Source organism: Rhamphochromis longiceps, linkage group LG2 (genome assembly GCF_057381845.1).
Source record: "Rhamphochromis longiceps isolate RC_006_pf linkage group LG2, R_longiceps_female_GT1.1, whole genome shotgun sequence".
Classification (NCBI taxonomy): domain Eukaryota; kingdom Metazoa; phylum Chordata; class Actinopteri; order Cichliformes; family Cichlidae; genus Rhamphochromis; species Rhamphochromis longiceps.
This window is the reverse complement of record NC_140558.1, coordinates 4,225,774-4,244,078: the sequence shown is the minus strand read 5'-3', so window position 1 is coordinate 4,244,078 and position 18,305 is coordinate 4,225,774. Positions and strand designations below refer to the sequence as shown.

The following is an 18,305-nucleotide window of genomic DNA, read 5'->3' as shown; positions in this document are numbered from 1 at the left end:
TGCACTCTCGCATAATCATTTTTCATACAGTTCTAGGACATTCGCACAAAAATGAACCCCATTGCTGTGTATTAGAGTAATCTCACACACACACACACTCTCCCACTCTTTCTCCCCAGTGACTTGAGTAAGAACCAGATTTCTGACATTGCTGCCGATGCTTTCAGTGGCCTTCGCTCACTCACCTCATTGTAAGTATGACACATGTGCATGTAAACGGACACAGACATGTACACAAACACACATCCAGACAGAAAAGTAATTGCATTTCCAGACATTAAGCAAATAAAAATGTTGTCACAGTTGATGCTGACAAGGGGAACACAGTGCAGCCGAATGTGTGTATGTTCTGTACGTGCATCTGTGAATATGTTGTTGTGTGTGCAATTGTGCATGTCTGTGATCACTCACTATGTCTGTGTGTGTCTGTCTCTGAGGGTGAAAGTGATAAGAACATGAAGGACAGTTTAATTTGAATCAATCTGGAGCATGAAAATGAGACAGACAAGAAGGGGCAGACAAGGTGAACCCTACTGGGTGTTACGACTGAACATGTATATGCACAAACAAGCACACGCACTTACACACACATACGCAGGAATGTCACTGGGAGGCTAAACCTCTGCACTGGAGTCCTGCTCAAGCACAAGGTTACAACACATACAACTGTTCCAGTGACTTAAATTATGCAACTGCAACTGGAAGCACATCTCAAACCTAATTTCGGTCTTTGACTAATAAATGAGATCAATTGTAAAAAGCAGTATGCATAGTGAGAAAAGCCTTAGTTTCAACGTGACTGTGATGTCCATGTTTTCATCTGACAGAAGTTTAAAAAAATGGTTTCCACTGGAAACAGACAGCTTTTTGTCTTTGATTGCAACACAATTTCAGTTCTTCCAACTAAAATAGTTTTTCCAGTTGAGTGAACATGATGACTTTTTCATTCCTAGGAGATGCACTGAGCGTCTTTCTTGCCTTTTGGAGAGCTGAATAGTTGTAATTTAATGGAAGATGGGTCAGGCTAAGAAATACAATAATAACAATGAGGGTATTTTAGTTTACAGTGTCATTTCAAGTAGTTGGCGAATCGAGTGTATCTGCAGATTTTATTATTTAGATGTTTTCAGGTAGACTAAGTGTTCTTTTCTGTTACTGGCTGAAACAATTTTTCAATTCTTAACTTAAACAAAGACCAAAAATCTATAGCTCTCCATTGATCAACAACATTAACACAGTAAGCTATTTAAAAATTGGACTTAGGGTGATGTGTCTCAGAAATGTGTACAGGATATCTTCTTTCAGTAGCATCACCAAAACTCCCAGAATGTTCTCAAAATAAGAGAATCAGCAGGGAAACTCTGGAGGACCAATAAAAATATTTTATTAGGCCACACGTCGGACTTCACATCACATAAGTCTCAAGGCTTTAAAGTCATGTAATTTGTCCATTTCAGGGTACTATATGGCAATAAGATCACCGAACTGCCCAAGGGAATATTTGATGGACTGGTTTCCCTGCAGCTACTGTAAGTATCGTCTGTCTGGTCTGTTGTTCTGTGTGTGGCTGGATGCATGTGTGTGGTATCCAAAAAATACACTGGGCAGTATATAAAATAATAAAAATACGAAATCATAATAACACCCCAATAAAGAATGAACTACTGAGGAAACATTGTATACAGTTTGAGCCAAATGTTCAAACAGCTTCAGTTTCTTTTACTAAATATCAACCAGTAAACATGTAAAATGTCTGATTTTACTTTTCTTTTTTTATTGTTTGAAGCCAAACATGACAATATTTGGCCAAATAAACTATAAAAAAATAAATAAGGAGGTCCATTATAGCCCTGTGCAGCCAGTCAATTTAAAAGACAACTCAATTAAAAATACTCCAAAATGCACCAACATGAATGAGGGGTCCAGTTCAGTGATTTGAATTATCAGGCCTAGAATACAGCAGTAGTTTGCTACAGCGAGTTTAGCACACCTGGCAATTAAAGAGGCAATGCTTCTAACTGTAAGCATTATTGGAACACCTCCAGGATGCATTATAAAACCACAGCAGTCTGCAGGTATTGGTGCTCTTGACGCCAGCATCAGGTGGCCTTTAGGAGAACTGCTGTGTTTTGGTCCCAGAGTTTGTCACTTCAGGTTGACATACTTCTGAAGTGGCCATCTGTGGAACTGCATTTTTTTTTTTTTTTTGCAATTCCAATTGGCATTAATTGGTTTCAGTGGAGCATAATAGGCAGAAATTACTACATTTATATGAAGTGTACTTAATTTTCCCTGGTTATGGTGATTTACTAATTTGGCATCAGCAGTCCGTATCCACCTCTGGACAATTATCACAGCTAAGGCCAATGGTATGGGTCGATGTTATTCACTATTGTGCAGTAACAGCTACTATGGAATGTTGTCTTCCACGATTAACCTTTGAACTGTCATTTATCTGTGTATGTCAGTATAAAATGCTAAGTATGAAACAAATAAATTGGTGTGCTGCAATACGAACTGTAATCTCCCACAGTTCTTGTTATCTTACGTATTGTAGGGGGGAAACTATTAATTCTGAATAATTCCTCATGGGCACAGATTCAAACTGCAGCTGCTGGTTCAACATGCAGTAAAAAATTCTATAACAGCTACATAAGTACTGTATGTGGCATATGGTCCTCGGAAATGCCGCAGTCCACTGCAGAAACTGCTAATGTTCTGGGCTTTTCCATCGTAAAGTGAAGCGAGGCAAAGAGAATGAGGACGAGTGAGCCTAACCCACAAACACCTTTTACAGGCTTAGGTGGATCATTTGGATGCATGGTGCATAGTAAGAGAGAAAGAGAGAGGGAAAGGGGGTGGGCAGATGTGGATGGATAGATAAATTAATGGATGGCTGGATGAGGAGTGAAACTGACGTAGACATTGGAAAGAAGACAGATATGAACAAATGTATACATGCAGGAAATATTAGAAGAGCAGAAATAACTACTGGGAGATCAAATTTGTGCTTTTTGTGTCAACCAGTATGTGACACTGTTATCAATGAACAACTCAAATTGGAAAGAGCATTTCCTTATATTTCTTCATGCATGTATGCATTGTCCATTTACAGGATGATTCAGTCCCATTGTTGTGCATGTGTATAACAAACTGAATGATTAGCTAATACTCACGTATTGAAACATTCTAGCACTCACTCAGCAGGTGAATGGAAGAAATGCCTTTTAATATTTCACCACTGACACAAAAACCTCTCATGTCTCTGAAGGCAGTCAGTTTGTCAAGATTCACTCACATAGTGTAATAATTATAAATTACATTCAGCTTTCACTCTTGAATAGAATAGAGCATCATGTTAACCTATGACTGCAAAGATGTGTTTATTGCTTTATATAGCTACTGGTCTGTTTACAATCTCTGGGCTGCTTTGTTTTACTGGTGCGGTTTCAAGTAATTAGTTCCCCCTGTGAGCCGCCTAATGAGGCGTGGATATGTCGCAGAGCAGCACGTGTGCATGTATCACCTGCGAGTGTGTATGTGTGTGTGTATATGCATAAATTAGATGTGCCAGTACAGGCACTCGTTAGAGTGGTTTGAGAATGAACTGCCTTACCAAGCACCAAGTTAGTTACCTGTCAGGGAAAGAAAGGGAAAAAGTAGACTGTTTAGTGTGTGACAGAGAAAAAAGAATGTAACAAAAGACAAGAGGTGGGGAGGGTGAAAGAAGAGGAAAAGTGGAGACTGAGACAGACCCGAAGCAAGAAAAGAGGAAAGGTGGAAATACAGGGAAAAGCTGACAACTTGGAAATATCAGCTAATGACGTGTAGATATGAAAAGACAGCAAGATGGAGAGAAGGTAGAGGTGAAAACTTTTCTGTCATTTACTTAATCCTTCTATCACATTTCTCATTTCCCATTGCCTCTCTCCTCCATTTTGCTTGTCAGCCACGTTCGCTTAAATATATATATCTGTGTCAGTCCAAATTAAATTTTCACCTGTCCCTTCACTGTCTCACTCCATTATTTCCACCACCCTGTATCCATTCTTCCTCCTGCCTTTCCCTCCTTTCACCATCTGTCTCTCCCATCAAAACAAGGTATTACACTCACACACCCAACGGTGGATATTCCCCTCCTGCTCCAGAAGAGAAAGTATAAAACTGCAATTTTCAAATGTATGTGTCACATCGAGAAAAAGTATAATCATGAGTATGTAGGGAAGGGAGGGGTGAGTTTGGTAAGGGACAGAGGATGAAATAGTGAGTAGATGACAGGAGAGGAAAATAGTGGTTTTGCATTTGAGATGCATCTGAGAAAAATGAATTCTCATTATCGATGTGTGCGTTTATCTTTTGTTTGTCTTGAGCACAGATAATACAGCCAAATAAACAAAACAGAGGCAGATGAATAGCAAATGTTAATGGCTCTTCTTTGCATTTCAGATTGCTCAATGCCAACAAAATTAACTGTTTGAGAGTCAACACCTTTCAAGACCTACAGAACCTCAATCTCCTGTCATTATATGACAACAAGCTGCAAACCATCAGTAAAGGACTGTTCACCCCTCTGCGCTCTATCAAGACTCTGTAAGTTCATATATGTTGTTTTACATCATTTTGGTGTCTTAAATAGAGCTGCTGCTATCAGTTGAATCAATAATTAATATGCTGACATAAATGAATTGACAATAGACTGCTTAGATGCCTTACTAGTGAGATATTCCATGCATGTTCAGATGGAGGAGACAGCAGGGCCGATGCAGATTATACAGGAGGGATTATATGTCCCTTCAGCCCTGGGAATGCCTTAAGATCCCAGAGGAATAGCTGGCGAAAGTTGCTGGAAATTGCTGCACCTAGATTGGACTGATACGCTGGCAAGTGTTTTGATATGTGATTTTTTCATTCTCAGTACACTGGGCTTCTGAAATAGCCAGCCGCTTTTTCACCAAGGGTTTTTACTGCAACATCTGTCGTTTCTCATCTAATATCAGTTTAGACTTAAGAATAACATTTTCACCGGTTAGTTGACACCGCAAAAGTAAAAACAGGGCAGTAACCTACTTGACTAGAAAGAATCGACAGTTGTCTGCTGATTGCACTGAATTTGTTCGTATTCAGGAAACTGCTGCAACTACTTGCAATTGTTTCCTGTTATCAGCACACGATTGCTGATAACTTTGGTCGTTCTATGATCTCCAACCACTGTTTCCCCTACTGTGACTGAACGAAAAGATGTATAGAGATGATAATTGAAAAAAATCTATTTAGAAAACTGGGCCTTCATTAAGTATCTATGGTCTTCTGTTGGTTAATTAATGAAGGTTATTAGTGTTAATGATAGCTATAAAATTCTTCTCATAACGCTCTCAGCTGCTTGAAACGTAAAATAACTCACTTAATGCAAGAGTAGCTCTCTTGGAAAACATGTGCCTTTGGATGGGAAAAGAAATGCAACAAATGATGAGTTGAATTGTAATTTTTCTGTAGAAGACAGTATTCAGTATATTTATCCAAACCCGAAATCTCAGGCAACTGTAGTAAGCTTGAGATTCTTTTTTCTACAAATCAAGCTTCCACTCTGTCCTTGGTCCTTTTTCTTTTTCAGTCATCTGGCCCAGAATCCCTTTATGTGTGACTGTCACCTGAAGTGGCTGGCAGACTACCTGTTTGACAACCCAATTGAGACAAGCGGAGCACGCTGCAGCCACCCCAGAAGGCTGGCTAACAAACGAATAAGCCAGGTGAAGGGAAAGAAGTTCAGGTGCACAGGTAGGAGATGACTTTACACTGATATACAAGCCAATCATGTATCCAAAATGTATACACAAAATTGTTTTGCAAACCTAGCTATGGATTCCCCCAGATTTTAGTTGTATATATGTAAAGAGAATCTATCCAAGCAGAGCACACAGCTAAAGAAAAAATGCAGGTAAGCATGCCTGAAAAACAGATGTAAATCAATCAGGTTATACTTGAAATGTCACATTTCACAATTGAAGCATTACAAATATATGAAGTATTAAAAGTGCATAAATAAAAACCGAAAACAACTACTAAACAGACACACACCCACAGTTCTTGTCTCTGTGGTAGTGTTGTCTTGCTCTTATTTCCTTTGATAGGAGCCATGGGTTTCACTAATTACAACACAGACCAATTCAGTATGACGCAGCACAATAACTAACTCAGCAGGGACTATCCACAGACTGTGATTGCTCACTTGTGTGAACGAAATTATGTGTGTGTGTCTATCTAGCTGTGTGTGGCTACACTAAACATCAAAACTGCTTATCTGTAGTGGCTTTTTCCACACTGTTTGTTCCTGTCATAAATACTAGTACTGGAAAATTATAATCCTTGAAGCTCTGTTGTGTCAAACTGGTTTTAGGCAAATCACCAATTTAGACAGTATAAGTAAAGCATACACACTGTAGTGAGAATCTCCTTTGCTTTTTCTAGCAGACCAGCGTCTTGTTATCAAGGGCGACACCCTATTATTAATGCTTTGTTTTATATCTAAAACCTCAAATTTGCAGAAGAGCTGAAAAAGTTGATCAAAAGCAACTTTTTAAGCACCAGAATGATTGTTTTTACTGCAACCATCACAGCATCTGTCAATGTGCCATAAAAAGTCTGCCTGGAAGAGTGGATATTTTTTGACATAACATAGTCACCCCTTCTGCTCTGTGAAATGGTGTGTTCCCAGGATCAAATGGACACACCATTAACAGCATAACCAATACCATTAAATGGCAAGAGGTTTTATCCAAAGTGCTTGTGGTGGCGTGGGCACACATCCTATATTTTTAGCTTAATATCTCAGTGGTATTCAATCTCTTAATGTTTGTGCTCTGCCCATTGAGGTAGATAATAATCAAGATAACCAGATTACAAATTCCCCTAAACTTGGTTATGGCTGTCGTCTTTGCTTTGGCCCTTCCTCTCTGCAGTCCCATGCCTCTCCCTGCATCTCCTCTTCCTCTCTGGACCTTTGTGGATATTCTTGCTATTGGTGGGCAGTGCTCTGATCCTGCCACCCTCCCTGTGTGGATCTGCGGCTGTCTGTTGCCTCTCCTGTCCAGTATGGACCCTGCCCCCTGACTGATTGGTGCAGCTCTCTGTTGCCCCAACTTCCTCCTGTGTGGACCTGCATTTTGATTGGTTCTTGTGCAGCTGTCTCTTGTGCTTGATCTAACCATGTGGCCCCGCCTACTGTAACATCACATGGTTCCGTCAAGCGCCAGGGACCGCCTAGCACACACCTACCTGCCTCTCCCAGCCAATCACACACCTTGGAGCAAAAACTGGGTCAAACATTTAACCTTGTTTGCATTTATCTGTAGGGCTTGTAATATGTGAGTATGACTGTGGTTGAAATAAATGAGTCATAAACTGACATTTGACATTAAAATACAATCAGGGCTGACTATCAACACCTACTAGTTTTCTCTTGCTTATCTCATTGTGATGCCCTGTGGAGTTTTCTTGTAAACCAACACAATTCAAGTGGGTGTTTATTTCCAAGTATTATCTGTTTGTATGTAGCTTTCAATTTATTCTCGGTCTTTTTCTTCTTTTTGTCTTTTATTGTTTTGCCTGCTCCAAAACTTAATTGGTCAGTAGGTCTGAACTAAATTGCCAGTGTGCACCCATGTGTACTCGTGATACTGTGCACTTGCACAACACAAACCAGAAGTAGACACATTTTTAAATAAAATCTTTATGGTGACACTCTGGCTCAAAAACTCCACAGGGTACATTTAAGTGAATTGAGAAACATCCACATTTCGCAGTTCACCTTGATTGCAAAACTGCAAGCATAAATTTGAACTCTAAAATTGCATTTAAACAGATGCTCCTACTTTTGTCATTGTGCTCTGGAAACATCTCCTTGTAATGCTTCAAAGCACATTACAATGAATGCTTGTTTTCTTCACATTTAGATTCTCCGATCGCATGTCAGTGTTTCAGTGGTTAGCATGGCTTATTGTGCATTCATGTGCTCCTTAGATAGCCCCATTTTCCTCTGGTTTTTGTTTGTTCTGCCAGCTTTGATGTGTTTCTATGATTTTGGGTTGGAATGTGGAAACAAAACTGATGCTGCAGACAAGATTTTTTTTGTCTCTCAGTATGTAGAAACAACACTGGTTTCTCTTTCCAGTACACAACTCAAGTTGAGTAGAAAAGAACTAGTCCCTTTTTCCAGCTTATCCAGCTCTCTCTTAAGTTGGATAGCAGCAAGTATTTACAACCTTATTAAAAATTTAATGCAAGATAAAAAAACATATATAATACTTGAATTTTTACCATTAAACTTTCTCGACTGCCATCAGCCAGATATGTACTTTATCTGATATGTATTTGTGTGTGCGCTCTACAACAAAAGTATCTCAGACTTTACATGTTCTGTCTCTAACTTGAGGAGGACGTCCATGTGAAGTTTTCCCAATTATTCCAATTATTCCAAAGCCACATGATTGCACAAATATTCCATCACCTCTCTAGCCCTACACACCTCTCACCCGTGTGTCTGCTAAGAAAAATTCAGCCATTACTATTATTAAGATGATAAAAACCCACCTTCCGGTCTTTGCTTAATTCCCCTTTATTATTCTCTTTCCCTTTCATCCGAACTTTCCCTTGCTCTTTGCTCTCTGTCAGCTTACCCAACTTAACCAACAAGGTTAGAGACAGCCCAGAGACAATATTGCAAAATATTTCTTCCATTGAAAGAAGCTAGCCATGTCTCTCAAAAGATAGACATCACTTGAAGGGCACTGATCATTTGCAGAAAAAAGAAAAGAAAACCTTCAATAGGTGGTCTTAGTTGTTTAACAATGAGCAAATGAGTCATGAAAACAGACTGGAGGCAGCGAATACTTTGTGCCAATGCAAGAATGAAGAGTAGTAAAATGAAGGAAAGATTACATTGACAGAGAGCAGATGGATAAACAAAGAGAGAACAGGAGGAAGAAAAAAAGATAATGATAACGGCGTGAACTATAATGAGAGTACAGTATGTGATGCATGAACGCACGTGCTGCATGATGCAAACCGGGTCTATTCTACAGGCACTCGCAGTCATAAATAATATCTGCTCATATTATATCTAAATAACAGAAGTGGTCTCTGGCTCACCTTGTTAAACAAAAACATCCGGGGTTAAACCACATTTACCTACAAGGTGATTCCATAAACCCACCTGGATATCTGTTCGTTAACTTGATTTACAGCAGCGGCCATGCATAATTACTGCTCCCTGAATCAGCCCCGTGCCTGCTTGCAGTACAGAGCTGTAGCAGCAACTGCAGCCTGCTGTTTTAAGTAGATGGACTAGTTTTGTTTTGGTGTTGCTCATTCTGACTGAATTGTGACCGTCCTAGAATTTTACCAACAATGAAACTTCTCAGGAAACAGTTCAACCAGATAGCCTGGGAGAAGAATAACAAAAAATATTGATTTTCTTTTTGTTTTTCTAAATATAAAATTATGTAAATGATTATATAAATGGGATTATGTTTACATAAGTTTGAAGTCTTGTGTCCATGGTGTCTTATTTGAACTTTTTTCCTCTTTTTTCCTCCCTTTGTGCCTATTCGCTATTGCCATAATTTACCTCCTTTTTTCCATCCCTTCTCTTCCTAGCTGTTTTTTCTTCTGTCTTCCTCTTCATTGTTATTCCTAGTTACATTTTTTTTCTTCTTTTCTACCCTAAATTCTGATCCGCAGGTCAGGAGGACTATCGCAGCCGTCTGAGTGGGGAATGTTTCCAGGACCTGGTATGTCCAGAGAAGTGTCGCTGTGAAGGCACAGTGGTTGACTGCTCCAATCTCAAGTTGACCCGAATACCGCCACACATCCCTGAACACACCGCAGACCTGTAAGTCAGCTGGCCTTACTGTTTTATATAGATATACATATATGTGCAAGCTCTTCAAAAAGCTGAAACAGTAAAACAAAACGCGTACCACAAAATCTCAAAGAAGCTTTTCATGTTTTTAGAAGCATATGCACGGACTAAAACACCCACTTATACATATGGCAATCGTGTGCCATGAAATAGTAGTAATGTTTTTAAGGCCTGTGTAGATGGAAAGACAAAAACTCACATATGCATGTCCTTTTTGTCTCTCTCTGCTTCTCTCTATCATGAATGTCACTTGATTTTTAGCAGTCTTTTCCATCTCCCTCCAAGTCCCAAAGGAGCCATCATCATGTCTGGTGAAGGGTCTCACACTAGAATACTGAATAGTCCCATTGATCATTCACTTTCTGGCTTAAAAATGAGTAACAGATAACGCTACAGGAATACTGTAATATCTGTATGATTTCATGTGGGTTTTAAAACACAGACAAAAACATTTACAACAGTTAGACTGTTAATCTGTAATAATTACCAGAAAGGTGTTTTTTTTTTTAAAGCAATTCCTAATGACAGGTTCTTATTAGTAAAGGTGTTTTTTTTTTCACTTTTTGAATTAAATAACACATTTCAAGACATCACGATCTGCTTTTGGAACGTGGTCCAAATCTACCTTGATTCATGCATGGTTTTTCAATATGCCATCATGTAGAGCAGGGTGATATCACCAAAAATATTTATCACGTTATACATTTGAAAATTTGCGATAACGATATAACTGACGATATAATTGACACTAGACAAAATACTTCACAACTCCACAACTTTATTAGTGCAAAAAAACCCAAAAAAATCATCAATGTATTTTCACTTAAACAAGCAGCTGTTTTTTATGTGCATTAAAGATATATAAAAATTTAACAGTGCAAATGCAAATTCCTCGCTGACAGTTTAACCAAAAGGCATTTCCAGTGGAAATTGGCCGACATATCCTCAGCATAACCATGTATAATATCCACAAAACTTAAAAAGAGGTTATACACACACAATACGGTAATACAGGGTGGGCCATTTATATGGATACACCATAATAACCTGGGAATGGTTGGTGATATTAAAGTCCTGTTTGTGGCACATTAGTATATGTGAGGGGCAAACTCCTCAAGATGGGTGGTGACCATGGTGGCCATTTAGAAGTCGGCCATCTTGGATATAACTTTTGTTTTTTCAATAGGAAGAGGGCCATGTGACACATCAAACTTATTGGTAATGTCACAAGAACAACAATGGTGTGCTTGGTTTCAACGTAACTTTATTCTTTCATGAGTTATTTACACGTTTCTGACCACTTATAAAATGTGTTCAATGTGCTGCCCATTGTGTTGGATTGTCAATGCAACCCTCTTCTCCCACTCTTCACACACTGATAGCAACACCGCAGGAGAAATGCCAGCACAGGGATCCAGTATCCGTAGTTTCAGGTGCTGCACATCTCACATCTTCACACCATAGACAATTGCCTTCAGATGACCCCAAAGATAAAAGTCTAAGGGGGTCAGATCGGGAGACCTTGGGGGCCTTTCAACTGGCCCACGATGACCAATCCACTTTCCAGGAAACTGTTCATCTAGGAATGCTCGGACCTGGCACCCATAATGTGGTGGTGCACCATCTTGCTGGAAAAACTCAGGGAACGTGCCAGCTTCAGTGCACAAAGAGGGAAACACATCATCATCTAGCAATTTCAAGCACTGCGCATGCGCGTTTTACCCATATTCTATTGCGATATTTCATTTTCTTATTGTTGCCGAACATTATACCGGGATTACCATGAACGGTATGATATGGCCCAGCCCTACCACCATGTCCCAGTAGGCTATTACAGTATGAAAAGTACGGCTAGCTTAATGGAAAAAAAGAACTTGGATCAGCATATCATTATATTTTTCACTAACCAGGAAAAAAAAGGAAACATTTGCTTCAACCTACTCCCGATTTTTTTTAAAAAAGGAAAAAAAGTGATGATATGAAGGTTGTATGCTTGCACTATCTCTTCAGAGAGAAAGGTTAAGTAATTTAATAGAGATTGTCAGGGAAAAAATAGCAAAATTAACATAAAACATAATGATGTGATTTGAAAAAACCCCCACTGCTTTTAAGCGATAAAATACATGCCAATCTTTGACTTTTGATTCAGAACACGAGAAAAAAGTGTTGTGCTAAAAACAGCTCATTTTACTTTCAGCACCTTGACTAATCTTAATCACACATTCAGTAAGTTAAGGAAAGAGGAAATTGGAATCCAGACAGAAAAAAAAGTTTTACCTAATAATGCTAAATCACCTGCAGCTTTAAAATGCAGGAGAAGGATGGAGAGCTTCTGCTATGGTTATCAGTGAGATAGTAATGTAGAAAAGCTTCAGGGGATGGGGATACTACAGCATTAAGGCACACACAGGATGGTTGTCACAGTATTACTTATGGAGGTTAGTTGTATGATGGTGAATTCAGCCACAGCTGCCACTTTAGATAACTAATAATGCCAGCACTACACAGACCATTAGCCCCCAATTTATCTGTCTCTCTTTCTCTCTTTGGTTCTTTTTCTCACTGTGAACCTCGCCAATCCTCCCTCCTTTTCTCCCTATCCGTCCCCAGGGTACGTCATGTCAGAAATGTATACTTTGTCCTTTATGGTTGGTTAGAGGGCACATCAGAGTTTCTAGTATTTTCTACACCTTTTCTCTCTCTAGCCTTCCTTTTCCTTAAGAACACAACCACCCAGTATTTTCTGAAGGCCACAATCGTGAGCACACAGAAACAAACACACAAGCTGTCAGTTCATGGCCTGTAACCTGCCTTATCAGGGGAAATCAGGGGAGGCTGTGGTTCAGCTGAGGGCTTATATACTTTTTGCTCTCTTTGTCTCGTCTGTCTGTCTTTGGGACTCTTTCTGCTAGCCATAAAAATCATTGACATCGGCCTTGGGAGCATTTAATAAGAATGACATCAGTCTTATGAGAATTATAGGCACGTTATTAAATGTGCTGTACATTGTCAGGCCACATTGGGGCCAGATCAGATGATGAAGAGATCAGATGTGTTTTTGATACTGTCAAAATATGCAAATAAACGCAGCAATAAAAGAGGCATCATTCTCCTACCATCAGAACCTACTTCAGGCTTTTCAGTGTATTATTTCAGTCTGTGTTTATCCAGGCCAATCCATCTTTGAACCCCCTCATATCTCGTTACAAATTGTCCCCTTGAGCTGAACTTTCACTTTCTTTCGTGGATTTTTCTTGCTCTGCTGCTTTCACACATACACGTACACAAAGTGCATCCTTTTAGCAGCGCCCTTTTAGTACAAATTACCTCAATAAACCAGATGTCTAGCTTCCTATCTCTCAAACTGTTTTCTCTTGGCTTAGGGCAGTGTGGCTATTGATGACTACATATAAAAGATTCATTGCTCTTCTCTTCTCTTCTGATTTTCTTTTTTCATCCCTGTGTTGTTTTGTGTTGCATCATATTTGCAAAGTCTCTGAAGTCCTCTCAACTTACATGTGGCCATCCCACCCTTATTTTCTGCCTGTTTTTTTCTCTGTGTATGTAGAAATTCACTTGTGTGCACTAAAGCAGTTTGTTTCATGAAAGAATAAAAATCTAACTCCCTTTCTCCATCTTCCTCTCTGTAGGCGGTTAAACGACAATGAGATTGCTGTCCTGGAGGCTACAGGGATTTTTAAGAAGCTGCCAAATTTGAGAAAAATGTAAGTGTATGTATGTATATATATATATATATATATATATATATATATATATATATATATATATATATATATATATATATATATATATATATATATATATATATATAATTATTATTATTATTATTATTATTATTATTATTAATTTTAATTATTTTTTTTTTTAAAGAGGCACTTCCATTATATGATTCAAAGGTTTTAATATTTAATTTAATATATTTAATATTGTATTATGTATAAGTCCAGTAATGTCTTACTCCTCTAAAAATTATGTAAAGTGGACCTGGCATAGAAAATGGAGGTATTATTTATCTGAAGAGAATACAATAGGCTTTGGCTTTCTTTTTTTACTCTTTATTTTGATAATAAGTGATGAGATTGATTCCATATTCATGACAGAAATAAGCAGGTGTTATAAAGAAAGAGAATGAAACTGGAAGCCAAAAGTAAAACTGAAGAGAAAAATGAAAGAAGAAAAAAGAAAAAAGGAAAAGAGGAAAGTAAAATAGTAGAGATACCGGAAGAAGATCGACTGAGCACAGGCAAGAGGATGGGAGGAACACAGAGATGGAGAAAAGGGAAGGGTGGATTGGAAGTATGCAGGAAGCAAATATGAAATGGAAATAGAAGATGGGCCTTCGTTCAGATTTACAGTCAGTTCTTATCTACAAACTACTCTAGGTTTGTGCTCGTGTGTGTGTGTGTGTGTGTGTGTGTGTGTGTGTGTGTGTGTGTGTGTGTGTGTGTGTGTGTGTGTGTGTGTGTGTTAGGGAGAGATAGAGAAAGACAGAGCAGAGACCAGAAGTTGATTTATTGGAGAGGAAATTGCTAACCATCTAGCAGTGTCACTGACAATATAGATTGGCGAGCTCTCATTTCCATTTTCCTTCTCTCAATTCCTTCCTCCTATTCTCCTTTCCTCGCTTCTCCTCACCTTACCTCACATTTTCTGTTATCCTTACATTTGCTATCACATTTTTTTGTTTTTATTTTACACGTTTTTTTAAACCTGTCTTTCCAGTCTCATCCTCCACCTTCTCTCATCTTCAGTAAACCCGATAATAGGAAACACAATTGACCTATGAATGAAGACTACAGTATGTGTGATAGCTATCATCCCCAATTATTGTCTTTGAGGCCAAGCACTCATCCTTTTCATTTCTTTTATTGTGTCCATGAAAGAGAGAAAGAAGCCATTTTTAACTGGTTTGTACCACTTTGTTCTTTTAGTTTTATTTGAACACGCTTGGTGTTTTTTATCAGATATAGTGATGGCAGGCTCTGTTATCTGAATATCTAATGTCTAAGAGAAGGATATTAAGATGAAAGAAAAGAAGGTTAACATTTATTAGTTGAAGGGACATGATTAATTACTGCAATTAAACTGGGAATGCTTTGCATGCATGTCTGTGTCTTCAAAATGCTGCGCGCCTGCATTTCCATTATCTTGTTGCTGCTGTCGGTTGTGTTAGAAAAACATGCATGATGGCTCAAGCAAACATGTACAGGTAAAATATCTAAATACAAAAGTAAAAATGCTATGAATGTTGTGTGATCTCTCCTGCAGCAACCTGAGCAACAACAAACTGAAAGACATCCGTGAAGGGGCATTTGATGGAGCAGGTGGAGTTTTGGAGCTGCTGCTAACGGGGAACAAGCTGACCGGATTGCAGGGACGCATGTTCAGAGGCCTCAGTGGCCTGAAAACCCTGTAAGTATAGTTCACAGCAGTGTATATGTGTGTACTTGTTGTGTAATAAGACTTACGGAAATTTCATTTGAAAGTTAGAATAGGTTTAGGATAATGGAAGTGAAATTAATTGATTTTATGCTAGGATGTAGGCAAATAATTGAACACCACTGAACACAAGGGCCCATTCTACAGTTGCAGCCCAACCCATGTGAAAATAATCTATGCACAGCATGCTTGAACACAGTTTTTGTGTAAATGGCACCTGTTCTGAAAAAAATATGTAAACCTAATTGTTGAAAATGTGGTTCAAAAGTGTTATTTTGAGTTCAAGATCCCACTCAAATGACATTTTTTAAGGTCAGTCCTGTTTATTTTAAATTTGTCAAATCTTTTGAATCAATTATTCACTCTAATCAACGCAGCCCTGTTATTCATATTACCCTCAGAAGACAATATGAACGTTTTGGTTTTTTTTTTTACTTTATTTATATAACTACATTTATTCTTGGCTTTTAAAGTCCATTATACTCCACTGCTTCATCTTTATCTCTAATGATATTTAAAAAGATTTGGTCTCTGAGAGCATGTCTAAAAAAAGGCTATTCTTCTTTTATAAGATCAGTCAGTATATGTCTTTATTTATTTATTTCCTTTTTTTTCTTTGTATAACATCAGTACTAGCTTGTTGTCAAAGACTTAACAGAGTACAGTTTGTATTAGCACCTGACATAGTAGTGTGTTTTTCTTCCCCGGTCTAAAAAAGAAAGCATTGTTTACTCACTTACATTGAAATTAAGGCTAATGACAGCATATTGTTGTTCCTCCAATTTGGACACCCACTTTAAAGAGCCTAGTGTCCAATTAGGGGTTACAGGGTAGTGTATAAAATCACGAACTAATGTTGTCTGTGTATACTCAGTAATGACTAGCTAATCTTATCATGTATATATATGCTGCCTAATGACTCTCTAATGGTATCATGGCTGTCTCTGTATTATGTAAAGAGGGCTCCCTGCTCCAGTAATAGCCTTGCTAACTAGGTTAGCTTGTCCCAGAGATTGCTAATGCTAACTAACTCACTTAGCATGATCCCACATGACTGTATGTCAAAGGCTAATGTCATATTACAGAGTCTGCCACGGCTGTCCTATAGGGACTGGTTTAAATCCACTCCTTTCTCTTTTATCTTTTGTCCATGTCATTATAGGTTGTATTCGTTTATCTCGCTGGGCTGTCTCTTTTTATCTAGCCTTCCTTATTTTATTAGTACATTTTTTTAAAACTCAAAACTTCATATTAAGTAGGTTAGAAATGTGAAACGCTGGATTATTCTAAGCCTTGACTTTAATGTAGTTTGTGACATAGACAGTGAAAAAGAGCCAATAGTAAGTATTGTGTTTGCTTTCATTTATTAATCTATTGTATTTGTGTTTCCAGCATGCTACGGAGCAACCAGATCAGCTGTATTGACAACAGTACCTTTACAGGTCTGAGCTCCGTCCGTCTGCTGTCACTGTATGACAACAGGATCTCCAGCATCGCCCCGGGATCATTCTCCACCCTGCACTCCCTGTCCACCATGTAAGCCACATCCGTCACAATTTCTTCTCCTTTTTGTCGCTCATTTTCCTGTTTTGCTTTTTCATTTCCATCCCATCATTTATCCCATCTCTCACTTTGTGTTACTATCTGTTTGTGTCTGTCTTCCAATCAATCTCACTGCTTGTTTGTCTCTCACTATCTTCCTCTATCCCCTAATTTTTCATAGCCTTGCTGTGGGAGTTGTCTTCCAAGCAATACACACACATTCCCGCCCCAACGTTTGCACACATGTTGTTCTCTGGACACTATTCTCCTCACAGATGCTCTCCATCATTATCGACTAGATTGGTCTGAATCCCGGGGCATTTGTTATCAAAGCTAAATATTTTTCAGCATCTGCACACCCACACCCACATTGGCACACAAGACCAATTGCAAGCTTGCTGTTATCTTCCCAAAGATTCACAACTGCTACGACAAGACGTGAATTCGAGAATCGGTGTATTCGTTTATTCGTTTATCTGCTTTGTGCATGTTTTTTTCAAGCATGCTTTAATTTGTGTGATGCTGATTGGTGTTAAGTCTTTACACAGAACTGCAAATAATAACTCTAATCCAATAAAACTATGATAAGCACTAACCGTCCACCTACCATTTTTCTTAGGACAAAGAGACTGGGAAGCCTGAGAAGTGAATGAGTGTTTTTTCTTCAATCACTTGACCACCCATGTTGTAAATAATAGATTTTATCAGCTTAATAAAACATGAAAGGTTGATTCTTTTATTTTTTATTTTTATTTTATTTCATCCTCTCTGCTGTCTTTATTTCTCTCTGTGCTTCCTTCCCTTGTTCCACCTTTTGTTCTTGCTCTCTGTCCTGCTGTGTACCTGTCATCTCTGATTCAAGTTCCTGCCTGACTCTTTTGGGAACAACGATGGAAGACATGAAAGGGAAAATGTGGACACAGAGGATGAGGACAGATATATTTATTGTTGCATAAAGTCAGAGTCTCTCGGTGTTAATAATTATAAGATATCAAATTTCATTCATCCTTTGACACATTCATTCTTTGTTTCAGCGTGTTTTTCACTGGCTTTGTAGTAACACTTGATTTGTATTCAAACATCTGCTTGCTGTCTGGCATGAAAGAAAGATGGATAGTTTTTATTTCTAGACCCTCTGTTCATTCCCTCCTATCTTTCCTCGATTTCTCTCTCACTCCTGCTCTTTCGAATATCTGTCTCCATTCTTAGTGCTTCGTTTCCCTATAGAGTTTGTCCATGTAATTAAAAGATTAACACGCTGAAAGGGAAGGAAGGGATTTAGCTTAGGTTTAGTTGCCATGCAGTGAGGTCAATTCATTACAAGGAAATGAGTAAATAACTTGTCCCTATCTGTGGCAGCACCCCATTAATATTATAGCACATATAG

General features: G+C 38.5%; 1 protein-coding gene across 1 annotated transcript in view; it reads left to right on the top strand.

Annotated features, from left to right (window-relative positions):
• The window catches only part of slit3 (slit homolog 3 (Drosophila)), a 246,885-nt gene that overhangs the window by 187,620 nt on the left and 40,960 nt on the right, over positions 1–18,305 (top strand). Inside the window, exons 11-18 of the mRNA XM_085415211.1 lie at positions 120–191; positions 1,458–1,529; positions 4,447–4,590; positions 5,612–5,775; positions 9,736–9,886; positions 13,567–13,641; positions 15,206–15,349; positions 16,769–16,912. Of these exons, the coding sequence (XP_085271337.1) occupies positions 120–191; positions 1,458–1,529; positions 4,447–4,590; positions 5,612–5,775; positions 9,736–9,886; positions 13,567–13,641; positions 15,206–15,349; positions 16,769–16,912 (966 nt within the window). The remainder of the gene's footprint in view (positions 1–119; positions 192–1,457; positions 1,530–4,446; positions 4,591–5,611; positions 5,776–9,735; positions 9,887–13,566; positions 13,642–15,205; positions 15,350–16,768; positions 16,913–18,305) is intronic.